Here is a 20,788-nt window from a genome sequence, read left to right as displayed (position 1 = left end):
TCAGCCTCCCCACGAGACTGCCCTGTGTGCAGCTCCCAGGGCCTGCAGGGACGTACTCACTTCATTTTTCATACTTTCCCAGGATGTGCTGAACTGAACCTAAAGCTATAATAATTGTTTTTTGTGTGCCTCTGAAACACAGACAAATATTATATGGCTCACATTCTGCAATTCTGCCAACATTGTGTTTCAGACACCCATACATAGAGAGATCAGGCTGATTTCCTCAAACGCTGTTATGCTATTCCATTACAATAAAGTGGTCATATGAACACAGATGTCATATGAAAATGCTGTTTGTTATTACTGAACCGCATGCTGTGTGTTTTTCTCAGCACACCTGCCGCCAGCGAAGCCTTGGTCCAAGCGGCCGCTATCCCAGAGTCCGCCTGGCTCCCCAACCGGTTGTTCCAGTCCAAACGCACCAGTGGCAGCCAGGCTGTTGCTCCCCGCCACTTTTTTGTCCACCTCAGGGTAGAATGTTATTTCAATTAGTAGTTGTTGTTTTTGAGACAGGGTCTCACACTGTCACCCAGGTGGGAGTGCAGTGGTACAATCTCAGCTCACTGCAACCTCCACCTCTCGGTTCAAGGGATCCTCCCACCTCAACCTCTCAAGTAGCTGGTACTACAGGCTCGCACCACCACACCCAGCTAATTTTCGTTTTTTTTTTGTAAAGACAGGGTTTCGCTGCATCACACAGACTGGTCTTGAACTCCTGAGTTCAAGTCATCCACCCGCTTTGGCCTCTCAAAGTGCTGGGACTACAGGTGTGAGCCACCCTGCCCAGCCAATCATTTAGTTTTAATCTGGCAATATAAGTAGAGTGTTCCACACATTTTCTTGGTAAGGCTGCCCCACACAATCTATGCATGGGAGGGAGGAGCACTAACATTTCAGGGACAAGCTGAGTCACATGAAGACATGGCCCACAAGCCGACTCTACAGAAATAATATTGTTTCAACTGTAAAAGGCACTACGTAACCTTTTTCAAATGAACTAATTAAAAACATTTTATATACAGCATTTTAAATGGAGAATTCCTTTCTTGGGAAGAAAATTAGTTAAGAATATATACGGTCTGAGTTGCTATAATCCATTAACAGAAAAAGGAGTCTAAATACAGTATTCACATTTTTATCATTACTTATCCTATTCTATTAATATCTATAGGGCTTCAGATAAATTATGAGACCATAAAGTTTTGTATTTTCTGAAAAACAATTTTAACATCTTTACATTGTCAGAGCCAGACGTCTGCGAGTTATTGTTTTGCCCACCAAGCTGGAGACGTTTTGTCTGCTCATCTGGCCAAGCACAGCCCCTCTGCAGGGGAGCGGCTCTGCAGGTGAGTGCCTCCGTGGCTGGCTCACAAGCAGCATTTGTGCACATTGGCCACAACAGAACATTCTTCTCTGTTGTCAGCACTGAGGAGGAAGCTCCTGCCTAAGTGACCACAGCCAGGCACCTGCCCCATGGAGACACTGCTCTCCCCACACTCCATTCAGACTCAGGAGACCTGAGCTCCTAGAACGCAGGTTGAGGCAGCTCCCACACAAAACCTATCCTCTGGCAGTTATCAGAGACCTCAGCTGCACAAACCACACATCTACTGCACCTGACGTGGCTGGGCCCCCCAGCAGGACCTGCTCCTGAGAACACGCGGTTACTACTCCAAGTTCACAGCATGGCTGAAGTCGCTCCCACAAACCTCTCTGTACAAACACACAGAGCTCCAGGAGGCTACCCTGCATCCACAGTCATCATCTCACACCTGGGAACAAGGGTTACAGCCACAGAAATGTCATTACTGGGCTAAAAACAGAGGCTGGGTTTTTAATATCCTTCGGGGTAAAAACAGAGAAATACGAAGAGAGAAAAAGCTGATGGCCTCTCCTGACAGTTTTGTAGGAGGCTGGCAGTTTGAAGAGGCCAACCAAAAGTTATACCCTCCCTTCCTATAACCCCCTTCCCTAACAGTTGTACAAAGAGCAGTGCGTTGGGTGGGGCGGGGGGAGGGCACAGTTCACAAGCGACAGTCACCACGAGTAAGGAATTACGTAAGCAACACTAAGCTTCTGACCACACATCACTGCTAAATTTCCTCCTCCACTTAGAACCCTAAAGCCGACAGACATGAGACTGAAGCAGGAGGAAAGTAAAGACACAACAAAGGGAGATGATCTTTCGGAAGCAGTCATTCTGGGCTAAGAGCACATGTATAATCAAATGCCCACATGTGCTGGGCATTCCCATATGAGCAGCAACCGAGGGACCCAGGCCCGGCGCCGCAGACAGGGTGAGCCTGCACCGCACACAGCCATGACCTGTGTCTGAGTGCTCTCCACATACTCACTATGTTAAAAATCATGAGCACACTATGAGAAAAAGGCAGCAAATAACAAAAGGTAGCAAAACGCATCACAGTCGCCGAAGCCACGAATAGAAGGGCCCCAGTGACTAAAGACAGGAGCCACCAAAAGGCATGGGGAGGACGCAGACACTCCACGCACCAGCTGCCAAAGTACACGCTCAAATGTACACTTACACTTACACATTTACTCTTTTTTTTTTTTTTTTTTTTTTGAGACAGAGTCTCACTCTGTCACCCAGGCTAGAGGGCAGTGGAGCAATCTCGGTTCACTGCAACCTCCGCCTTCCGGGTTCAAGTGATTCTCCTGCCTTAGCCTCCTGAGTAGCTGGGATTACAGGCACGCAACCACAGCGCCCCAGTAATTTTTATATTTGTAGTGGAGAGGCAGTTTCACCATGTTGGCTAGACTGGTCTTGAACTCCTGACCTCAGGTGATCCACCTGCCTAGGTCTCCCAAAGTGCTGGGATAACAGGCGTGAGCCACTGTGCCCAGCCTACTCATTTGATACGGGGTCTGGCTCTGTCGCCCAGGCTGGAGTGCAGAGGCTCAATCACAACTCACTGCAGCCTCGACCTCCCAGGCTCAAGCGATCCTCCTGCCTCAGCCTCCCGAGTAGCTGCGACTATCTATAGGCATGCACCACCATGCTTGGCTACTTTTTTTTTTTTTATTTTTTGTAGAGATGGGGCCTCACGTTGTTGCCCAGGCTGGTCTTGAACTCCTGGCCTCAAGCAATCCTCCCACTGCAGCTCCCCCATATCTCACTGCAGCACTGAGATTTCTGGTGTGAGCACCTGCACCTGGCCTACACACGTATCTGCGCTCTCAGGAACAGTGTGGGCGGATTCTCGGTGAGCCTGGATCACCCCTCGGTACAGGGGTGCACAGGCAGCCCTGAGGTACAGACAGACAAGCACACTTCCAGGCCAGCTGTGGCCTCCCGGCTGGCCTCCCTGAGGACGAGGTGCAGGTCGGACAGGATTGCACACATCGGAGAGGAGGATGCAGGCAGCCCTGGGGCCAGGTCACCCTGGGACGGGGGCAGGGTGGACCAGGCAAAGCCAGAGGGAAAGCTCCTATCAGTACTGCGGGGCCACAGGCATGATATGAGGAAGAGCCCACCTGTGACACACAAAGCCTAAAAACACACCACCACCAAATGCTGGTGAGGACGTGGAACTGCCAGACACACAGTGTGTGTGCAAATGTTCACACCAGCATTTTGCTCTCAGGAAACAATCAGAGGCAAACCAAACAGCCACGACTAAAATGGCCCACGTAAAATGTATCGTCAAAACCTCCACGTTGGGACTCTCATCCTTGGGGAGCCTGTGGATACAAAATGTCTCGAGTTTGGTGCATTTCTCAGAAAAGCAGTTTTCTGAGCCTCGAAGGGTGTGATGGTGTTTTAACGTGTCAGCCTGACGGTGCTCTATCCCGTTATTCAGCCAAAGGCCAGCCGAGAACTTGCCGCTAAACTCCTTGAAAAGGAGCCATTAAGCAAAGGAGATTGTGCTCGATGCAGGTGGGCCTTGTCTAACCCAATGAAGGCTTTTTAGAGCAAAACCTACATTTTTCCAGAAAAAGAATTCATCACCAATCGCCCTGCAGGTTCCGCCCTGGTGGCCCCACTATGGCTAGGCTGGGTCCTGTAGTGAGTCCCCACCTGGGTTCCCCGTCCCCCTGGCTGTTGCTCTAGAGAACACTGACAATCACAGTGAGGACCTGGACACAGGCCCCCCACAGCAGCATCAGGAAGAGACACAGTGGCCCCAAGCAGTTGTGGAGTGGAGAGGAGCTGGGAGGACTAGGGCCAGGGACCCACGAGGAGCCTCGGCTGGGCTCATCCCCTCTACCTTCCCCTGATCCACTCTCACCAGGACAGCTCCTGTCCTGCCTCAAGATCTGACTCAAGCAAGGCCTCCACAGCCCTCGAAGTGCTACCGACCATACCCTGGGCTCGCAGGGCACAGACGGAGGAAGGCGGAGCCTTGCTCACTTGCACCACCAAGGGCAACTCAAAAAGCACCCGCAACGGCTCCATCTAAGGGCGCTGAGGGCCCTGCCTAGACCGCCCCACCTCCCAAACTAGAGGCAAGGTGGGCCCACTAGTGAAGACGGGTGTCTGTTGGGGAGGCAAGGACTATACGCTTACACACACACACACAACTCACACACATGCACAATCAGAACTCACACTCAACTCATGCACATACACGCACACTCACACAACTCATACTCAACTCGCACATAAACACACAACTCATTCAACTCACGCACACAACTCACATACACACATGCACACGCACAGAACACAACACACAACACTCCACACACACCTCACTCAACTCACACCCAACTCACACGTGCACATGCACACAACTCACAGGCAACTCACACACACAACACACATCTCGACTCACAAATGCACGAACACAACTGACACAACCCACGTGAACTCATGCACACAACACAAGCACTCCACACACACACTCTTCACAATTCACATAACTCACTTGCACACACACAAGCACACAACTCACACGCATGCACCCACAAACTCACAGGTACACTCACGTACTCACACAACTCATGCACACAACACACATGCACACTCAACACATACTCAACTCATGCACACTCAGACATGCAGTCACTCCTCATGCACAATGCACCAACAAGCACTCCTCACATACACACTCATTCACGCATACACACTGACATACACTCATGCACACACTCCTCACATGCACACTCAGTGACACACACATTCCTCACGCACACTCATGCACACATATTGACACAGACACATGCAAACACCAACAAACTGTTCTATTTGTTAAACAGAATTCTCTGGAACGAACACCGGAAGAGAACACTAGTGCTCACCTGCTTGGGCAGAAGAGGAAAGAAGGAAACCTCTCCGCACCTTTTCATACTTCAAAATTTTAAAACATGAACACGTCACTGACTCAAAACCAAATTTAAAATAACCACGTGTGGCCAGGTGCAGTGGCTCACGCCTGTAATCCTAGCACTTTGGGAGGCCGAGGCGGGCGGATCATGAGGTCAGGAGTTCGAGACCAGCCTGACCAATATGGTGAAACCCCATCTCTACTAAAAATACAAAATTAGCTGGATATGGTGGTGGGCACCTGTAATCCCAGCTACTCAGGAGGTTGAGGCAGGAGAATCACTGAATCCGGGAGGCGGAGGTTGCAGTGAGCCGAGATCGCGCCACTGCACTCCAGCCCGGGCGACAGAGTGAGACTCCATCTCAAAAACAACAACAACAACAACAACAACAACTCCACGTGTGTGGTGGAGTCAACACCAGGTGAGGGCAGGGGAGGCCCAAGAGCTGCTGCCGGCGATCCGGGGAAAGAACTGACCATCCCAAGGCTCACCTCGGAGGGATCAGGGGGGCCGGGGCACGCGGGGTGAGCAGGCAGGAAACGCATGGCCCTGCTGGGCCGTGTCAAAACCAGAACATTTTCAGCTATGCTACGAATGCCAGAATATGTTCCCTCCTGATCCCTGCAATTCAACTCTTCAGCTCCATTAAACTTGTTACAGATTTAAGCACAGATTTGTGAGTAAGAATGGAAAAGGAGACGGCCCACATGTGGTAAGAAAGCCTACTGCATGTAACCTAACGAGGAATCCAAATTCAACACCATAGTAACAGACTTCATCATTTCCAATGGTGAAAATGGTGAACCTTTTCATTGTTATTTCTGCTTTATCACCTGAACAGAAAATGTCATGCCTGTAACTTGTGCACTTTTTTTTTTTGAGACGGAGTCTCGCTCTGTTGCCCGGGCTGGAGTGCAGTGGCCAAATCTCAGCTCACTGCAAGCTCCGCCTCCCGGGTTTATGCCATTCTCCTGCCTCAGCCTCCTATGTGCACTTTTAAGTGTTCAATTAGTTACACTAAAACTATACTTCTCTCAAGCAATCTGTGAATCCTCAAATGATCAAGACAAAAAGCTCATAAATAATCCTAAAAGGGCTGCGTAGATTTGCTCCCTACTCCTAGAAAAGCAGCAGGGAAGGACCTGCGTCAGCAGAAGAGCAGGGCCAGTCCCACCTCCTTCCTCTGGCAGGGCCCACGGGCAGCAGGAGGCTGGGGAGGCTGCAGGCTGGCTCAGGTCACAAGGCCAAGTTCTTTCAAGGAAGAGACCAGAGTAGGACCTACGGACGGGCCCCAAGGAGACATCTGGACCTGGCTCCGCAGCACGTAGGGGTTGGAGGCAGATGGCACCATGGGCGCCCACACCAGCATTGGACAGAAAGGGACAGGCAGCAGGGCCAAGCCTCAGCAGAGAGCTGGTGGCCTGGTCACCCACGCCCCAGAGCCACGGCAAGCACTGAGAGGTCACTTACAAGGGTCTCAATGTTAAGAGTTAAAAAAGCTCATTTTATATATGGGAATAATTAGAAAAATCAGAAGGTTCCTTCTAGGAATCTAAAACGGAAACACATCCAGGCCTCTAGGCTCCTCCCTGGGCTGACGCAACCAGGTGCATGTTGCGACCAGAGCACTCAGTGGACCCACTAGGCTCTGCAGGCAGAAACGTCTCAGGACAAAGCAAGCTCTTCCACAAGCTTGTCTCCCAGCAATATCACAACCAACCACAGTAAACTGCCTGCACGCACTCCCAGCTCCACACAGCACAGCCTCTCACGAGGGGCCAAGCACCGCACATCAAAGCTTCTAAGTGGTGTGTCCTGACCCAGCACAGGTAAGGAGTTTACCTGGGAAGTAACCAGGTGAGCACACACACCTTCATGAATGTAAACCACAGCACCACTCCAAGGTGTGACATGGAAACTGCCAACCGTGGGACCCGGAAGAGGCGGCTTCAACCTCTCCAGCTGACTTCCTCCCCTGGATTCCTCAAGACAGGAAGAATGGTTTTTCCTCAAGAGCTAGTAAAAATACACACGCGAAGCGTTACACGTGGCAAGGTGCTCGCTTCGCAGGAGGTGTGCACCACGGTAGGCCCATCGTTCCTGAAACAGCACAGGTGAGTCCTGCTTCTGGAAGTGCCCACACCACTGCTGAGACGTCATTATCTTTGGGTGGCGGGAAAACAAATTATCTTTACTTCTTCTTTACATTATTCTACCTTTTTCTAAACTTTTGCAAATAGTATACATACCTTAGAATTCAAAATCCGCAAAGCTGCTGGTGTGTGTGCAGGCTGTGTTCTAAATATTAGAAGGCCCCTACGCCCACCCTCCTGGGTTCCCGGAGCACAAAGGTGCCCGTGCAGGAGACGCCATCATTAGCAAGAGGCTTCCACGTCAACAGCTTCATAAACACGTGAAGCTTCGCGCATTCATCAACACAGTCCGGAGCAGGTGCCCTTACCTTTTCCGGGACTGAGGTTCTGGTCTATGAAGACCTTGAGTTCTCCGTTGGCTTCAATTAGACCGGCCTGCAGAAAGCAACAAAACCATAATAAATACAACAGCTAAAAGGGCTACGAAACAAGGGGTGTCTAAAGCCACCCTCAAGGGTTCTATCAAATAACGTTGTAAAAGGCAGAAGGACCACAGCTAAGCAACGCCAGGAACCCCAGGAGAACGCCAGGTCCGGAGAAGGAACGTCGCTGTCACCACGGCACCTGCAGGGCCAAAACAGCATCGTCCACCAGGAATTAGCCACGACTTATAGAATCCACACAGTCTTGAAAAATCACGATCGTAATGATGAGGAAAATGTTCACAATAGAATGTTAAACGAAAGGCGGCACAGATAAGAGTACAGCCACACAGCGGGGGCTGGGGCATGACGGCGCAGCACACGGCGGGGGCAGGGGCGTGACGGCGCAGCCACACGGCGGGGGGCACACGCATGACAGGACAACCACACAGCCGGAAACATATGCATGATGGTGTAGCCACACAGCCGGACACACACGCATGATGGTACAGCCCATACAGCGGGCACATGTGTGACAGTACAGAAGCACAGCAAGAACACACGCGTGATGGCACAACCACAGCAGGCGCACACACGTGACAGTATAGCCACAGCAGGGGCACACGCCTAATGGTACAGCTATACGGCAGTAACACACACCTAACGGTTCAGCCACACAGCAAGACACATTAAGGGGGACTCCTATCAGAATTGTCAACCTCATCCTGCTTCTCCAGAAAAGTCATGAAATCTTTCATTCTCTTACTTGTCCCAACAAAACGTCAGTCCCCAGGGGCTGGGCTCTGCGAAGGAAAGGCCATCCCAAGAGGAGGTCTTGGAGGGGTGGCCTCTGGGCGTGGCCGCCTGAGCATGAGCACACACACAGCAGCACGCTTGAGTACCCAGGGTCTGAGGAGGCCACGCACCTCAGGCAGTGGGGCTGGGGGGCGGCGATGGGGGTTGCTGTCTTCGCTAAGGGTAAAGACACCCGAAGGCACCCTTCTGTAGACAACACCACGGGAACAAGGAGACGCCATGACCCCATGGTGCCACCCACATAAGTCAGGGGACATGGGGAGGCAGCCCAGGTACAAGCCAGGGAGCCAAGACTAAAAGCCCAGCAAGATGACCCCTGCAAGACCACTGGGCAATTTCCTGAGCATCTTCACAACCCCTTTCCCTACAGAAGATGAGGAAAACCAGGGCTGCCCGTAAGCTTGAGGACGACGGCAAGTTCACATCCTAGGAGGCTAAAAAAAGATAGTAACGACAGACATTCAAACTGGGTCCAACCACACTTTCTGAGTCTGGCTGTGCAGCAGGCACCATCCCAGCCCTGGCTGTGGGACTTGCTGGGAGGTGGGTGGACGACCCAGTGACCACCTGCACACAGAGCCAGGTGAGGTGGGATGTGCAGGAGGGGCTGCATCACACTGGCCACACCAAGGGGCTGGGATCCAGGCTCCACCACGCCCAGGGGCCCAAAGACGGCTTGTGATGCAATCTCAAGGAAAAGAGCTGTGGGGCAAGAACCTGACCACACCCAGGAGGCGCCTCTGAGGCCACCAACCTGATGCAGCACCAGACAGGCCCCGCAGAGGGCTGCGCTGGCACAAACGCACGACACCAGACAGGCCCCGCAGAGGGCTACGCTGGCACAAACGCACGACACCAGACAGGCCCCGCAGAGGGCTAACGCTGGCAACAAACGCACGACACCAGACAGGCCCCGCAGAGGGCTACGCTGGCACAAACGCACGACACCAGACAGGCCCCGCAGAGGGCTACGCTGGCACAAACGCACGACACCAGGCAGGCCCCGCAGAGGGCTACGCTGGCACAAACGCACGAACACCAGGCAGGCCCCGCAGAGGGCTACGCTGGCACAAACGCACGACACCAGACAGGCCTTGCAGAGGGCTACGCTGGCACAAACACACGACAGGAAAAGCGTGACCCGTGGTCAACAACGGTGCCTGAAAGCCGGCGTGCATGGCTTTGTGCTGGCACCCATTAGTGTGTTATACATATGAGATGCCAGACGTCCTGGTCACCATGAGGGCAATATCATCCAGGCCAGGTTGGTAAGGCCGAGATGTTAAGCCTGGGAGAGAAAGGGCAGGAGGGTACGGCCAGTAAGAAAAGGCAAGTGGGTGCGGATAGGTGGCTAAGCCAGGTACACACGGCCAAGTGGCTATGGCGGGCCAGAATCCACAGGAGATGAAGGCCAAGACACTACAGCAAAGTAGGTAAGGTCAGGTGACTATGACCAAGGAGGTGAAAGCAAACTAGGTAAGACTGAGAAGTTAAACACAAGGTGGGTCAGCCAGAAGTGAACAGCCAGGTGCGTAAGGCCAGGAAGTTACAGCCAGGAGGTTAAGGCCTGGTGCGTGAGGCCAGGAGGCAAGGGCCTCGGTCAGGGCTGGTCAGGCTTGAGCCCAGCTCGAGCATCTGTGTGGGAGTGGAGCATGCTCCAGCCCCGGGTGCGTGGAGCTGGAGGAAGCCGTGCCAGGGGTCTGATGGAGCAAGTCCCAGTTGTGGAGGATGACCGCCCTCCCACCTACACAGCCAGGGCTGTGTCCAGTTTCCCTGCATGGCGTCTGCGCTCCCAGCCCTGGCCTGTGGCAACCGTGGTTCGGGCTCTGAAGCCGTTTTGTACCACTGCCCCTGTCTATCGCCCTCCCTCACCAGGATGAACAAATGAGCACCTGCTAAGAAGTGCAGGGCCAGGGACTGGTGCAGGGCACGCACTGCCCAGGGTGGCACAGCGCCTTTTTTCTGTTGGTGGGGACAGCCCGATGGGCAGAGACAGAGCAGGGACTGCTCCTCCCCATGCCTGCAGGGTGTGTGGAAGACCCCCAGGAGCAGCGGCTTGCTGTGGCCTCCATGAAACGCCGGCAAGTCAGGCCTCAACAGAGGAGCCCCGCCTAGGGCCACCGTGCACTCAGACACAGGCCTGGCCCGGCCACCGCGACGCTCGTGTCTGTAAACGTTCTGCCGCTGCTCACATAAAACCCTCCTCAAGTGCACCAATACAGGCCCTGCAAGAACACCAACTGCCCTTGCCCAGGGGAGACCTCGGCAGCCGCAGGGGCTGGGGCACAGGTGGCCTGGATGTTTCTCACTCTACCCCACTGACTCGGTGGTCAGCCCCGGCTGGGACAGGAACTCAGCAATCCCTGAGTAGCCCACGCCCAGGAAACCCAGGTCCAGGAGACCACTGCCCCGTCACCGCCACCCCACCGGCACAGCCCCTCCTTCCGGGCAGTGCTTCCTCCTCCCCAGCAGCTGCCCAGGGAGTTAACGGGCCAGGCTGTGGACCCAGGTGGCCCTTCCAGGAAGACTGAGATGGGGTGAAGGGGCCCGTCTTTCTCCACCAGCCTCAATGTTGTGACATACAGCTCTGGGGTAACTGCACGGACGCGGAGCACACAGTGACGGCAGCCAGTGAGGAGAGAACAAGGCCCACATGTGGGCCAGAGCCGCACTGCCGACACAAGCGTGGCATCATCTGTGGGTCCAACTGGGTCTGCCACAAGCATCGTTTTGCTCCAGGAAAAACCCTTTCATTCCCCTTCTTTATGCAACTCATGCTTCTGAAAGTAGAAATGGCAGATAGCACTTCAAAATCCACAGCCTCAGCCTGCTGGTTCCACCGGCCACGTGCCCAGGTGTCGCTAGATCCCTGGCAAGCGCCCGCAGCTCACAGCTGGCCCCTTTCCTCAGCTTTCTCCTGGAGAAGCTCTGGGCCCAGGAGGCAGGGGCCATGAATGACACCCTGTGCTGTCTCAGCAGCAGCGCTGACGCTGCCACCTGCACGCCTCTGTCAGGGGCCACCCTCCCTGCAGGGTGTTTGGCGGCGTCCTCAGCCTTCACCCCGGGTGGGACAATCAGAATCATCTCCGGACACTGCGAAGCCACCGGCAGCCAAGAACCACAGACTCAGAGGCATGACTTCTGGGGCCGCAGGGCCTCTAAAGCAGACCTCTCCAGGGCTGGTGGAGAACAAATGCACACCTGGCTACAGAGGCTACAGTCTCAACCTTAATTTCCAACTAGGAACACGAGGCTGTAAGACAGGAAACCTGACCTAAAAGGAAACCACACAGTGGTTCCTGTGGTGCCTGTAAGTGCCTATCTTGATGGGATGCGCTTACTCCACACTGAGTTTGACAAACACTGAAAATATTTCATAATACAATGTGTGTCAAAATCACACGGGAAATGCAAACTCTCCTTTCCATAAAGGAGATTAGAAAACAAAACCACCACCTAGACTGCCTCTGTTCACAGATCATCTGAAGAACTCACACAAATGTTCTACAAACCAGCACTGGAGGAGGGTGAACCGGGGAGACGTGAGTGGGAGCAGGCGGCTGACGGCAGGGCTGGGCCACACAGCCTCCAGGAAGGCTCTGTGGCATCTTCATGTGCGGCCCTCCTAATCCTGCTTGGGATGGTATTTTGAAGTGACTGGGCCATGAAGGCACAGCCCTCCCAGATGGAATCTGTGCCCTGATAAAGGGGCTCCCTGGCCCTACCACAGGTGAGGGCACGGCAAGAAGATGCTACTTACCAGCCAAGCAGTGGCTCTCACCAGACACCAAACCTACCAGGGCCTTGATAGTGGACTCTTAGGCTCCCGAGCTGTGAGCAGTCGATTCCTGTTGTTTACAAGCTGCCCAATTCATGGTGACGGTATTTCTTGTGACAGCAGCCCAAGCAACCAGGACAGGCTCTCCTGCAAATACCCACCAACCGTGCTTGCCTTTCCAATGGGCCCTGCTGCAGACATCCACCACCACGCTGCCTTTCCAACGGGCTCCCCTGAGGACACTCACCACCACACCACCTTCCCAACAGGATCCCATGCAGACACTCACCACTGCACTGTCTCCTACCGGCTCCCCTGCAGACACCCACCACCGCACCACCTTCCCACAGGATCCCCCGCAGACACCCACCACCGCACCGCCTTCCCACAGGATCCCCCGCGGACACCCACCACCGCACCGCCTTCCCACAGGATCCCCCGCAGACACCCACCACCGCACCGCCTTCCCACAGGATCCCCCGCGGACACCCACCACTGCACTGCCTTCCCACAGGATCCCCTGCAGACACTCATCACCGCACCGCCTCCTACCAGCTCCCCTGTGGACACTCAACATTGCGCCACCTTCTCCCTGAACTGACTTCTGTGATCCGACCCCCGGGAGGATGGAAATAAGGGGCAACTTCTGAAGCTAGGTCACTCCCTGCCCTCTTGCAAAAGCTGGTGCCATGGTGTGAGGATATTCAAGAGGCCCTGAGGTGGTCCTGGTGCTGAGGGCTCCTCCTGCACTGCTGCCACAGGTAAGACATCTAGGAAGCAGACTCCCAGACCTTGGTCTTGAGGCCTGCAGAGCTGGGTAACGTCTCAACTGCAACTGCGTGAGACTCCAGGACAGAAGCACCCAACCGAGCCACTCCCAACTCCGGGCCCACAGCTATTGTGTGGGAGTAAGAGAGCGTATTATTGTTTTAAGCCACTACATTCGTCTGTTTCACAGCAATCGATAACTAATACAGCAGTTAAGAGTTTTCTCCAGAACATTAAAAAAATGTGATTATTTTCATCAACCAGGTTGTCACTGAATTATTTTCGAAGTGATCTTGAAACCCCGCGCAAACTTAGTTCCACATGGAAAGCTCACTGGCACTGTCGTCCGAAGAACGGGATCCCACGTGGCACGCCCTCAGCATCAGCCTTTCAAAGCTGCGCTCACTCTCGGACACCCCCTTCCTGGAAGGTGACCCCAAGGACAGGGAAGTTCGTTATGACGACCCCCTTGGCTGACAACAGGAAGAGTCGCAAGAACTAAGTGCAGCATCGTCCCTGAAAAAGACAGTGACGATGCCATGATTTAATTCCCATTTGCCATCAAACACAACGCCCTGCTGAGGCTCCACGCAGCCACGAGGAAGCTCAGCCAGCCACATCCCGACAAAAACCTACCAAGAGCTTGAGGTTCATGACTCGCTGCTGCCCACCTGCAGACCACAACCTCCCCACGTGGGCTCCACCTCGCTCCCGGGAAGGGGCCCGCGCAGGGCAGGTAAACATGCAGACCCTCAGCCTCCGCTCCTGCCCGAGACAACAGCACCAGACCCCCAGCGTAGCATGTGGATGTTGAGAACCCTGTATGTGGGGTGATCACCCATCCTGGTTGGCCCGGAACTAAGACAGGCTCCTAGGACACAGAACCACCAGGGTCCCGCCAGGCAGGGAGGCCCGGGCTGGCTATAAACGCTGGCTGCTAAACGGGACTTGTTAACAGGAACACCGGCTGGGGTCCGTCCGCTCAGTGTTCGTGTCAACAGGATGCACAAGGGGTGCACGCTGGCCTGCTGGTCAACGGCACAGTGGCCTTAGCATCCAAGTCCCCACTCTCCAGACCAGGGGCCAGCTGTGGCCTTGCTAGCTCCCATGTCACAGCCAGCACCTGAATAGGCAACCCCACGTGAGCCACGCAGGATCCAAGGCCACAGCCTCTCCTGTCCTGTGTCCTGTCCTTTAGGAGTGTGGGTGTGAGTCTGGGGTCTCCGCTGACACTTTTAGAACTAAGACAGACACAAATACAGCCTCTGTGATTGTTTATTATGAAGTCATTTCCTATGGGTTGACATTTAGCAGATACTACAAAACCACAACGAGCAGCTTGAGTATGTAAGGAGCTGCGGGAAAGACCCTCATGTAGGTCCTCCTGACATTTCTTGTGGGCTGTGACCCACAGGAGCTCAGTAACAAGGACCAAAACACAAACGGTTTCATTTGCCTTTTTTTTTTTGGAGACAGGCTCTTACTCTGTCACCCATGCAGGGGTGCAGTGGTAAGATCTCAGCTCACCGCAGGCTTGACCTTCTGGGCTCAAGCCATCCTCCCACGTCAGCCTCCGAAGCAGCTAGGACAGGCATGCACCCCATGCCGGGCTAATGTTTTCTTTAACTTTTAGTAGAGATGAGGTCTCATTATGTTGCCCAGGGCTGGTCTCGAACCCCTGGGCTCAAGCACGCGTAAGCTACCACGCCTGGCCCAGCTTCCTGTGTCTAATATACTGCTGAAATTGCTATCAATTTTAAGACATGTGCACTGGACTTATTTTCCTGTTAATCTTTATACTCAAGATGCAGCCCTACCTCCCAGTAAGGGACACCTCAAGGTGCTAAACACATTCACATATAAGCCAACAGCAAAGGTGCCCCTTGGCTAAAACTAACCTTAATTTCTATTAGAAAAACTATGTTCAACTATATTTGTGTTTGTAGTTAATGGAGATAACAGTTGATTATTCTCGTCTTACATTAGATAAAACCGTACCATGAGTAGCAGCAATAACAGCAAAACACACGTTCCCAAAAACACGCCATGCTGCTAGAAAAAGCTGAACCAACTGAAATGAGAACTATTAAGATGACATCGTTAATAAACCTCAGCAGTGCCCACTTCGTGACAGGGTCTACGAATGGGACTAACTTCCGTGCCAGGCCTAAAAGGGGGCCTATCACTGCCGTCATCTTTAAAACACACAGGTGACCACGGTTCTCACAACCTGGAGCTGCACCTCGCCTGGCCCTGATGGGGGCGCTGCCCAGGCCTCATCGCCTCCTTCCCTGCTGGCCAGCACCCGCCAGGGTGTGTCCAGGGGGCTAATCCCCTGGGGATACACAAGCCCTAGAGACCCAGGAAAGGGTGCAAGGGCGTGAAGACGACTCTCCCCTACACTCGACACACAAGCCCTAGAGACCCAGGAGGGTGAGAGGGCGTGAAGAGGACTCTCCCCTACACAGCCAGTGAGGGGTCAGCCAGTGGCACACAGCAGCCAGCTGGGGCACATGCCGGACCCCACACTGTCTCAACCCCTCTCTGCCCTGCTCTTCTCTGTACTTTCTAATCTACTGAACAATTTACCAATTTCCATTGCTAACGGCTCCCCACTGAAGTGTAAACCAGGCTTATCTGAGCCGTGGCCTGCAGGCTGCACGTGGCCCAAGACACCTTTGAATGCAGCCCAACACAAATTTGCAAATTTTATGAGTTTTTTTTTCAGCTTAGCTATTGTTAGTGTTACTCTATTTTATGTGGCCCAAGACAATTCTTCTTGCAATGTGGTCCAGGGAAAACAAAAGATTTGACGACCCTGGCATCAACTCTGTGAAAGCAGGAATTTTGCCTGGTAGAAAACCGCTCAGCAGGGGCCCTGCAGTCCCGACATCACAGGTTCACAAGCCAGGCCCAGGGGGAGGGCTGGAGACAGGGACACCAGGGCCACACACTTCTCAGAGGGGACCCAGCAAATGATTCAGGCTTGAGGGTCATCCAGTCTCTGTCACAGCCACTCAGCTCTGCCTTCACACCAGCCAAAAAAGTGTGAAAGGAACAATCTTAATTTCAAAAGTAAGCAGAGGCAAGAAGAAAGTGACCCAGCTGCACTGAGGGATCCCGCCTGAGGAATGGAGTGGCCCATGCCAGAACCCCAGGGCAGAAAACACTTCACTTGCACTTTAAACTGTATAATGAATGAAGAGACCTGGGGAAGACGCCACTCTATATAACAGCAGCCAGGATGGGCCGCCTGCTACCAGGGCCCTCCTGGTCCCAGCATGGGACTCCTGCAGAGAACTCTCTCTGCTCCTTCCTCTGACTGCCGCGGAGAACTCCGCCTGCTTCCCCCTTGACTCTTGTGGGTAACTTCCGTCCGCTCCTCCCTTCAACTCCTGCGGGTAACTCCGTCTGCTCCTCCCTTAACTCCTGCAGAGAACTCTCTCTGCTCCTCCCTTTTGGCTGTTGGGTTGCCCATCACAAACAGCTGGCACTTCTGCCCACCCTGGCCACAAGCCCTTCCTCTGGGGCTGGGGCTAGGACCCAGCCTGGAGCTCCCAGGAGCCCTCCTGGGCCCTGGAGAGCACACCTGGGAACAAACACAACCCCAGAGCTCAGGGACAACCTCTGGCAGCCCCAGCCACTCCTTCCAGTACCCTGGCCCCGCAGGGGGCCCCACGTGGGCAGCCCTGACCTACTCCCACCAAGCACCAGAGCCTGGTGAGGGTGAGGGTGGCCTCAAGAGACTGACTCTGACCTTGCTGGCTCACCCTGAGGAAGCCACCAGCGAGCTGCCCTACACTGGGGTCCACACGGCAAAGCACAAGAACACACCCCCAGCAGCAGCCCACAAGGAGCGGGATCCAACCAGCAGCCGGGCGAGTTAATCTGAAAGTGGTCCTGCCGGGACCAACTCAGGGCACCACAGGCCAGGGCCACCTGGGACAGGCTGGACAGGGGACCTGGGCTCCTAACAGGCACTGGGAGGCAACAGACGCTGCTGGTTCAAGATGCTAAATCCAGACAGGACACGCTGGGTGACCGCCAGGCCCAGCCTTTCTCAGCTACAGAGGCCAACACCTCCCCACCTCGGGGAAGAGGACACGGTGCCACTGCAGAGCAGGGACGCGGCAGAAAAGAACCTCGCGTCTGAAGAAGATCCGGGACAGCGCGAAGGCTCATCTCACGAACACGCTCCGAATGAAAGCATCAAGTGGGAAGAGCAGGACAGGAGCTGCCGTGTCTGGAAATGGCAGGACAGGAGCCTCAGATCAAGCCTGCTGCGGAAACAATTACAGAAGAAATGTGTTTACATAAAAATCCTAGAAGAAAACCTAGGCGATACCATTCAGGACACAGGCATGGGCAAGGACTTCATGTCTAAAACACCAAAAGTAATGGCAACAAAAGCCAAAATTGACAAATGGGATCTAATTAAACTAAAGAGCTTCTGCACAGCAAAAGAAACTACCATCAGAGTGAACAGGCAACCTACAGAATGGGAGAAATTTTTGCAATCTACTCATCTGACAAAGGGCTAATATCCAGAACCTACAAAGAAACTCAAACAAATTACAAGAAAAAAACAAACAACCCCATCGAAAAGTGGGCGAAGGATATGAACAGACACTTCTCAAAAGAAGACATTTATGCAGCCAACAGACACATGAAAAAATGCTCATCATCACTCACCATCAGAGAAATGCAAATCAAAACCACAATGAGATACCATCTCACACCAGTTAGAATGCCAATCATTAAAAAGTCAGGAAACAACAGGTGCTGGAGAAGATGTGGAGAAATAGGAACACTTTTACACTGTTGGTGGGACTGTAAACTAGTTCAACCATTGTGGAAGACAGTATGGCAATTCCTCAGGGATCTAGAACTAGAAATACCATTTGGCCCAGCCATCCCATTACTGGGTATATACCCAAAGGAGTATAAATCATGCTGCTATAAAGACACATGCACACGTATGTTTTTTGCGGCACTATTCACAATAGCAAAGACTTGGAACCAACCCAAATGTCCATCAATGACAGACTGGATTAAGAAAATGTGGCACATATACACCACGGAATACTATGCAGCCATAAAAAAGGATGAGTTCATGTCCTTTGTAGGGACATGGATGAAGCTGGAAACCATCTTTCTCAGCAAACTATCCCAAGAACAGAAAACCAAACACCACATGTTCTCACTCATAGGTGGGAATTGAACAATGAGATCACTTGGACACAGGAAGGGGAACATCACACACCGGGGCCTGTGTGGTGTGGGGGGAGGGGGGAGAGATAGCATTAGGAGATATGCCTAATGTAAATGACGAGTTAATGGGTGCAGCACACCAACATGGCACATGTATACATATGTAACAAACCTGCACATTGTGCACATGTACCCTAGAACTTAAAGTATAATAAAAAATAAATTAATTAAAAAAAAAAAGAAATATGTTTAAATCCATTGAATCTGTCTAATGCAATCAGAGAACCCGTGACCAGGGCAGGCAGGGCCAGTGCTGAGGCCCCCCGGAGGAAGGCTCCAAGCAAAGCCCCCGTACTGGGGCTGGGACCCCCAAGGGCCACACCTTGAGAAGAAAGAGCTGGAAACTCAAAGAGCCAGACCCTCACCCAGCAGGAAGCCCAGACACCAAGACTGGAGGGATCCGTCGCCACCATCTGCGGCCCAGCTGCTGAGAAGGGCCCTGCACTTCCTCCACAGACTCTGATATAAATGCCCAACAGGACAAGAGGGCAAGTCGTGACCAAAAACCAAGAGCATGGAGCCAGACCCGCAGGGATGGGGTGAAACCACCAGAGTAACTGATCAGACGCTCAAGAAATTAAAGCTCAGGTTTGACCATTTTAGCAAAGAACTAAAACCTATAAAAGAAACCAAAACAAAGTTCCAGAGCAGAAAATACAATAACTGCACATTAGACAGTGAGATGAACTATCCGGTTTGGAGCAGAGGTAGCAGGAGGGAAAATAAAGAAAAATGTAGGCCGGGCGCGGTGGCTCAAGCCTGTAATCCCAGCACTTTGGGAGGCCGAGGCGGGCGGATCACGAGGTCAGGAGATCGAGACCATCCTGGCTAACACGGTGAAACCCCGTCTCTACTAAAAAAATACAAAAAACTAGCCGGGCGAGGTGGCGGGCGCCTGTAGTCCCAGCTACTCGGGAGGCTGAGGCGGGAGAATGGCGTAAACCCGGGAGGCGGAGTTTGCAGTGAGCTGAGATCTGGCCACTGCACTCCAGCCTGGGTGACAGAGTGAGACTCCTTCTTAAAAAAAAAAAAAAAGAAAAAGAAAAATGTAAGCAGCAAACACGATGATGTTAAAAAGGCCTAAGAACTGTACAATTTGCACCCAAGGAAAGAGAAAAGGGCAGCGAAAGTCTCCTCATCAAAGGGAGCCATTTAAAAAAAAAAAATCAAGAGTGCCGCAGCCAGGGAGGACATGCCTGCAACATGCAGACCCGAGCCAGGACCACACCCAGAACAGAGAGGCAGCCCTGCAAGTCAGAACAAAGAGACCTACAGACAGCCCAGCTCCTGCGCGTGGACTGGAGACGCCGCCACACTCCGCATCAAGACAGAGAGGTCCTTCTGCAGCCCGGAAGCAGGAGCGACACACAGCACCCTCGGGCACCAGGAATGCAGGTGGAGGCCACAGGCGCCCAGCACCCCAGGAGCCATCACGCCCTGCTGCCCAACAGCTGTGGGCACAGGAGCAAGCCCCCTTGGGTCTGCCCCCAGCTCAGCGACCCCACAGGGCCAAACCATGCAAATCCTCCACAGACACGCACAGACGTGCGCCAAAGACCATGCAAGATGTTCATGGCTATAGATGGTCATAACTACAACTGCCAAAAACGGGACACAGTGAACGTCCGTTCCTGAGAATGCATCTGCAGCGGTAGCGGTATCCTCAGCACAAGGCACTGAGGCTGGCGGCAGAGCTGACTTCTCACTGCTGGACTTCAGCACGGGAGGAGAATCATGGCTTGGGGACTGCCCTAGGCGCATGTGGGAGGCTCCTGGATGGCTGTGTTGCCATCTGGGCAGTGGTGACACAGTGTGTGGGATGTTTAAAATCCATTTAGCTGTACTGCTATACTTCACATCTGTGTATTTCATAGTAGGTATGTTATCATTCTTTAGGTTTTCTTGTACTTTATATATATATTCACTGAAGTTTTTTTTTTTTTTTTGAGACGGAGTCTCACTCTGTCACCCAGGCTAGAGTGCAGTGGCGCAATCTCGGCTCACTGCAGCCTCCACCCTCAGAGTTCAAGCGATTCTCCTGCCTCAGCCTCCTGAGTAGCTGGGATTACAGGCGCCTACCACCGCATCTGGCTAATTTTTTGTATGTTTAGTAGATGGGGTTTCACCATCTTGGCCAGGCTGGTCTTCAACTCCTGACCTCGTGATCCACCCGCCTCGGCCTCCCAAAGCGCTGGGATTACAGGCGTGAGCCACCACGTCCAGCCTCACTGAAGTTTTTTTAAGTCATAAGAATGCTAGAAAATATCAAGCAGAGTAAAGAAAATATAAAAACAGAAGTAATGTGAGTTAAGCTGTGAGGATACAAAGGCATAAGAATGATACAATGG

The 20,788-nt window shown here is 53.0% G+C and overlaps 1 protein-coding gene across 3 annotated transcripts in view; it reads right to left on the bottom strand.

The window, feature by feature from the left end:
* Positions 1–12,993, bottom strand: part of LOC104671369 (transcription factor Dp-1) — a 33,632-nt gene extending 20,639 nt beyond the window's left edge. For all 3 annotated transcript variants that reach the window (XM_030922150.1, XM_030922151.1, XM_030922152.1), the window contains exons 1-2: positions 12,895–12,993; positions 7,754–7,820 (exon numbers count right to left, since the gene is read on the bottom strand). In XM_030922150.1, the coding sequence (XP_030778010.1) occupies positions 7,754–7,820; positions 12,895–12,978 (151 nt within the window). In that variant the 5' untranslated portion in view covers positions 12,979–12,993. The remainder of the gene's footprint in view (positions 1–7,753; positions 7,821–12,894) is intronic.
* Between the last annotated feature and the right edge of the window lie 7,795 nt (positions 12,994–20,788).

This window comes from Rhinopithecus roxellana, chromosome 18 (assembly GCF_007565055.1).
Source record: "Rhinopithecus roxellana isolate Shanxi Qingling chromosome 18, ASM756505v1, whole genome shotgun sequence".
NCBI lineage: Eukaryota > Metazoa > Chordata > Mammalia > Primates > Cercopithecidae > Rhinopithecus > Rhinopithecus roxellana.
Note: the sequence above shows the minus strand (reverse complement) of the source record. Positions and strands in the feature narration are given on the sequence as shown.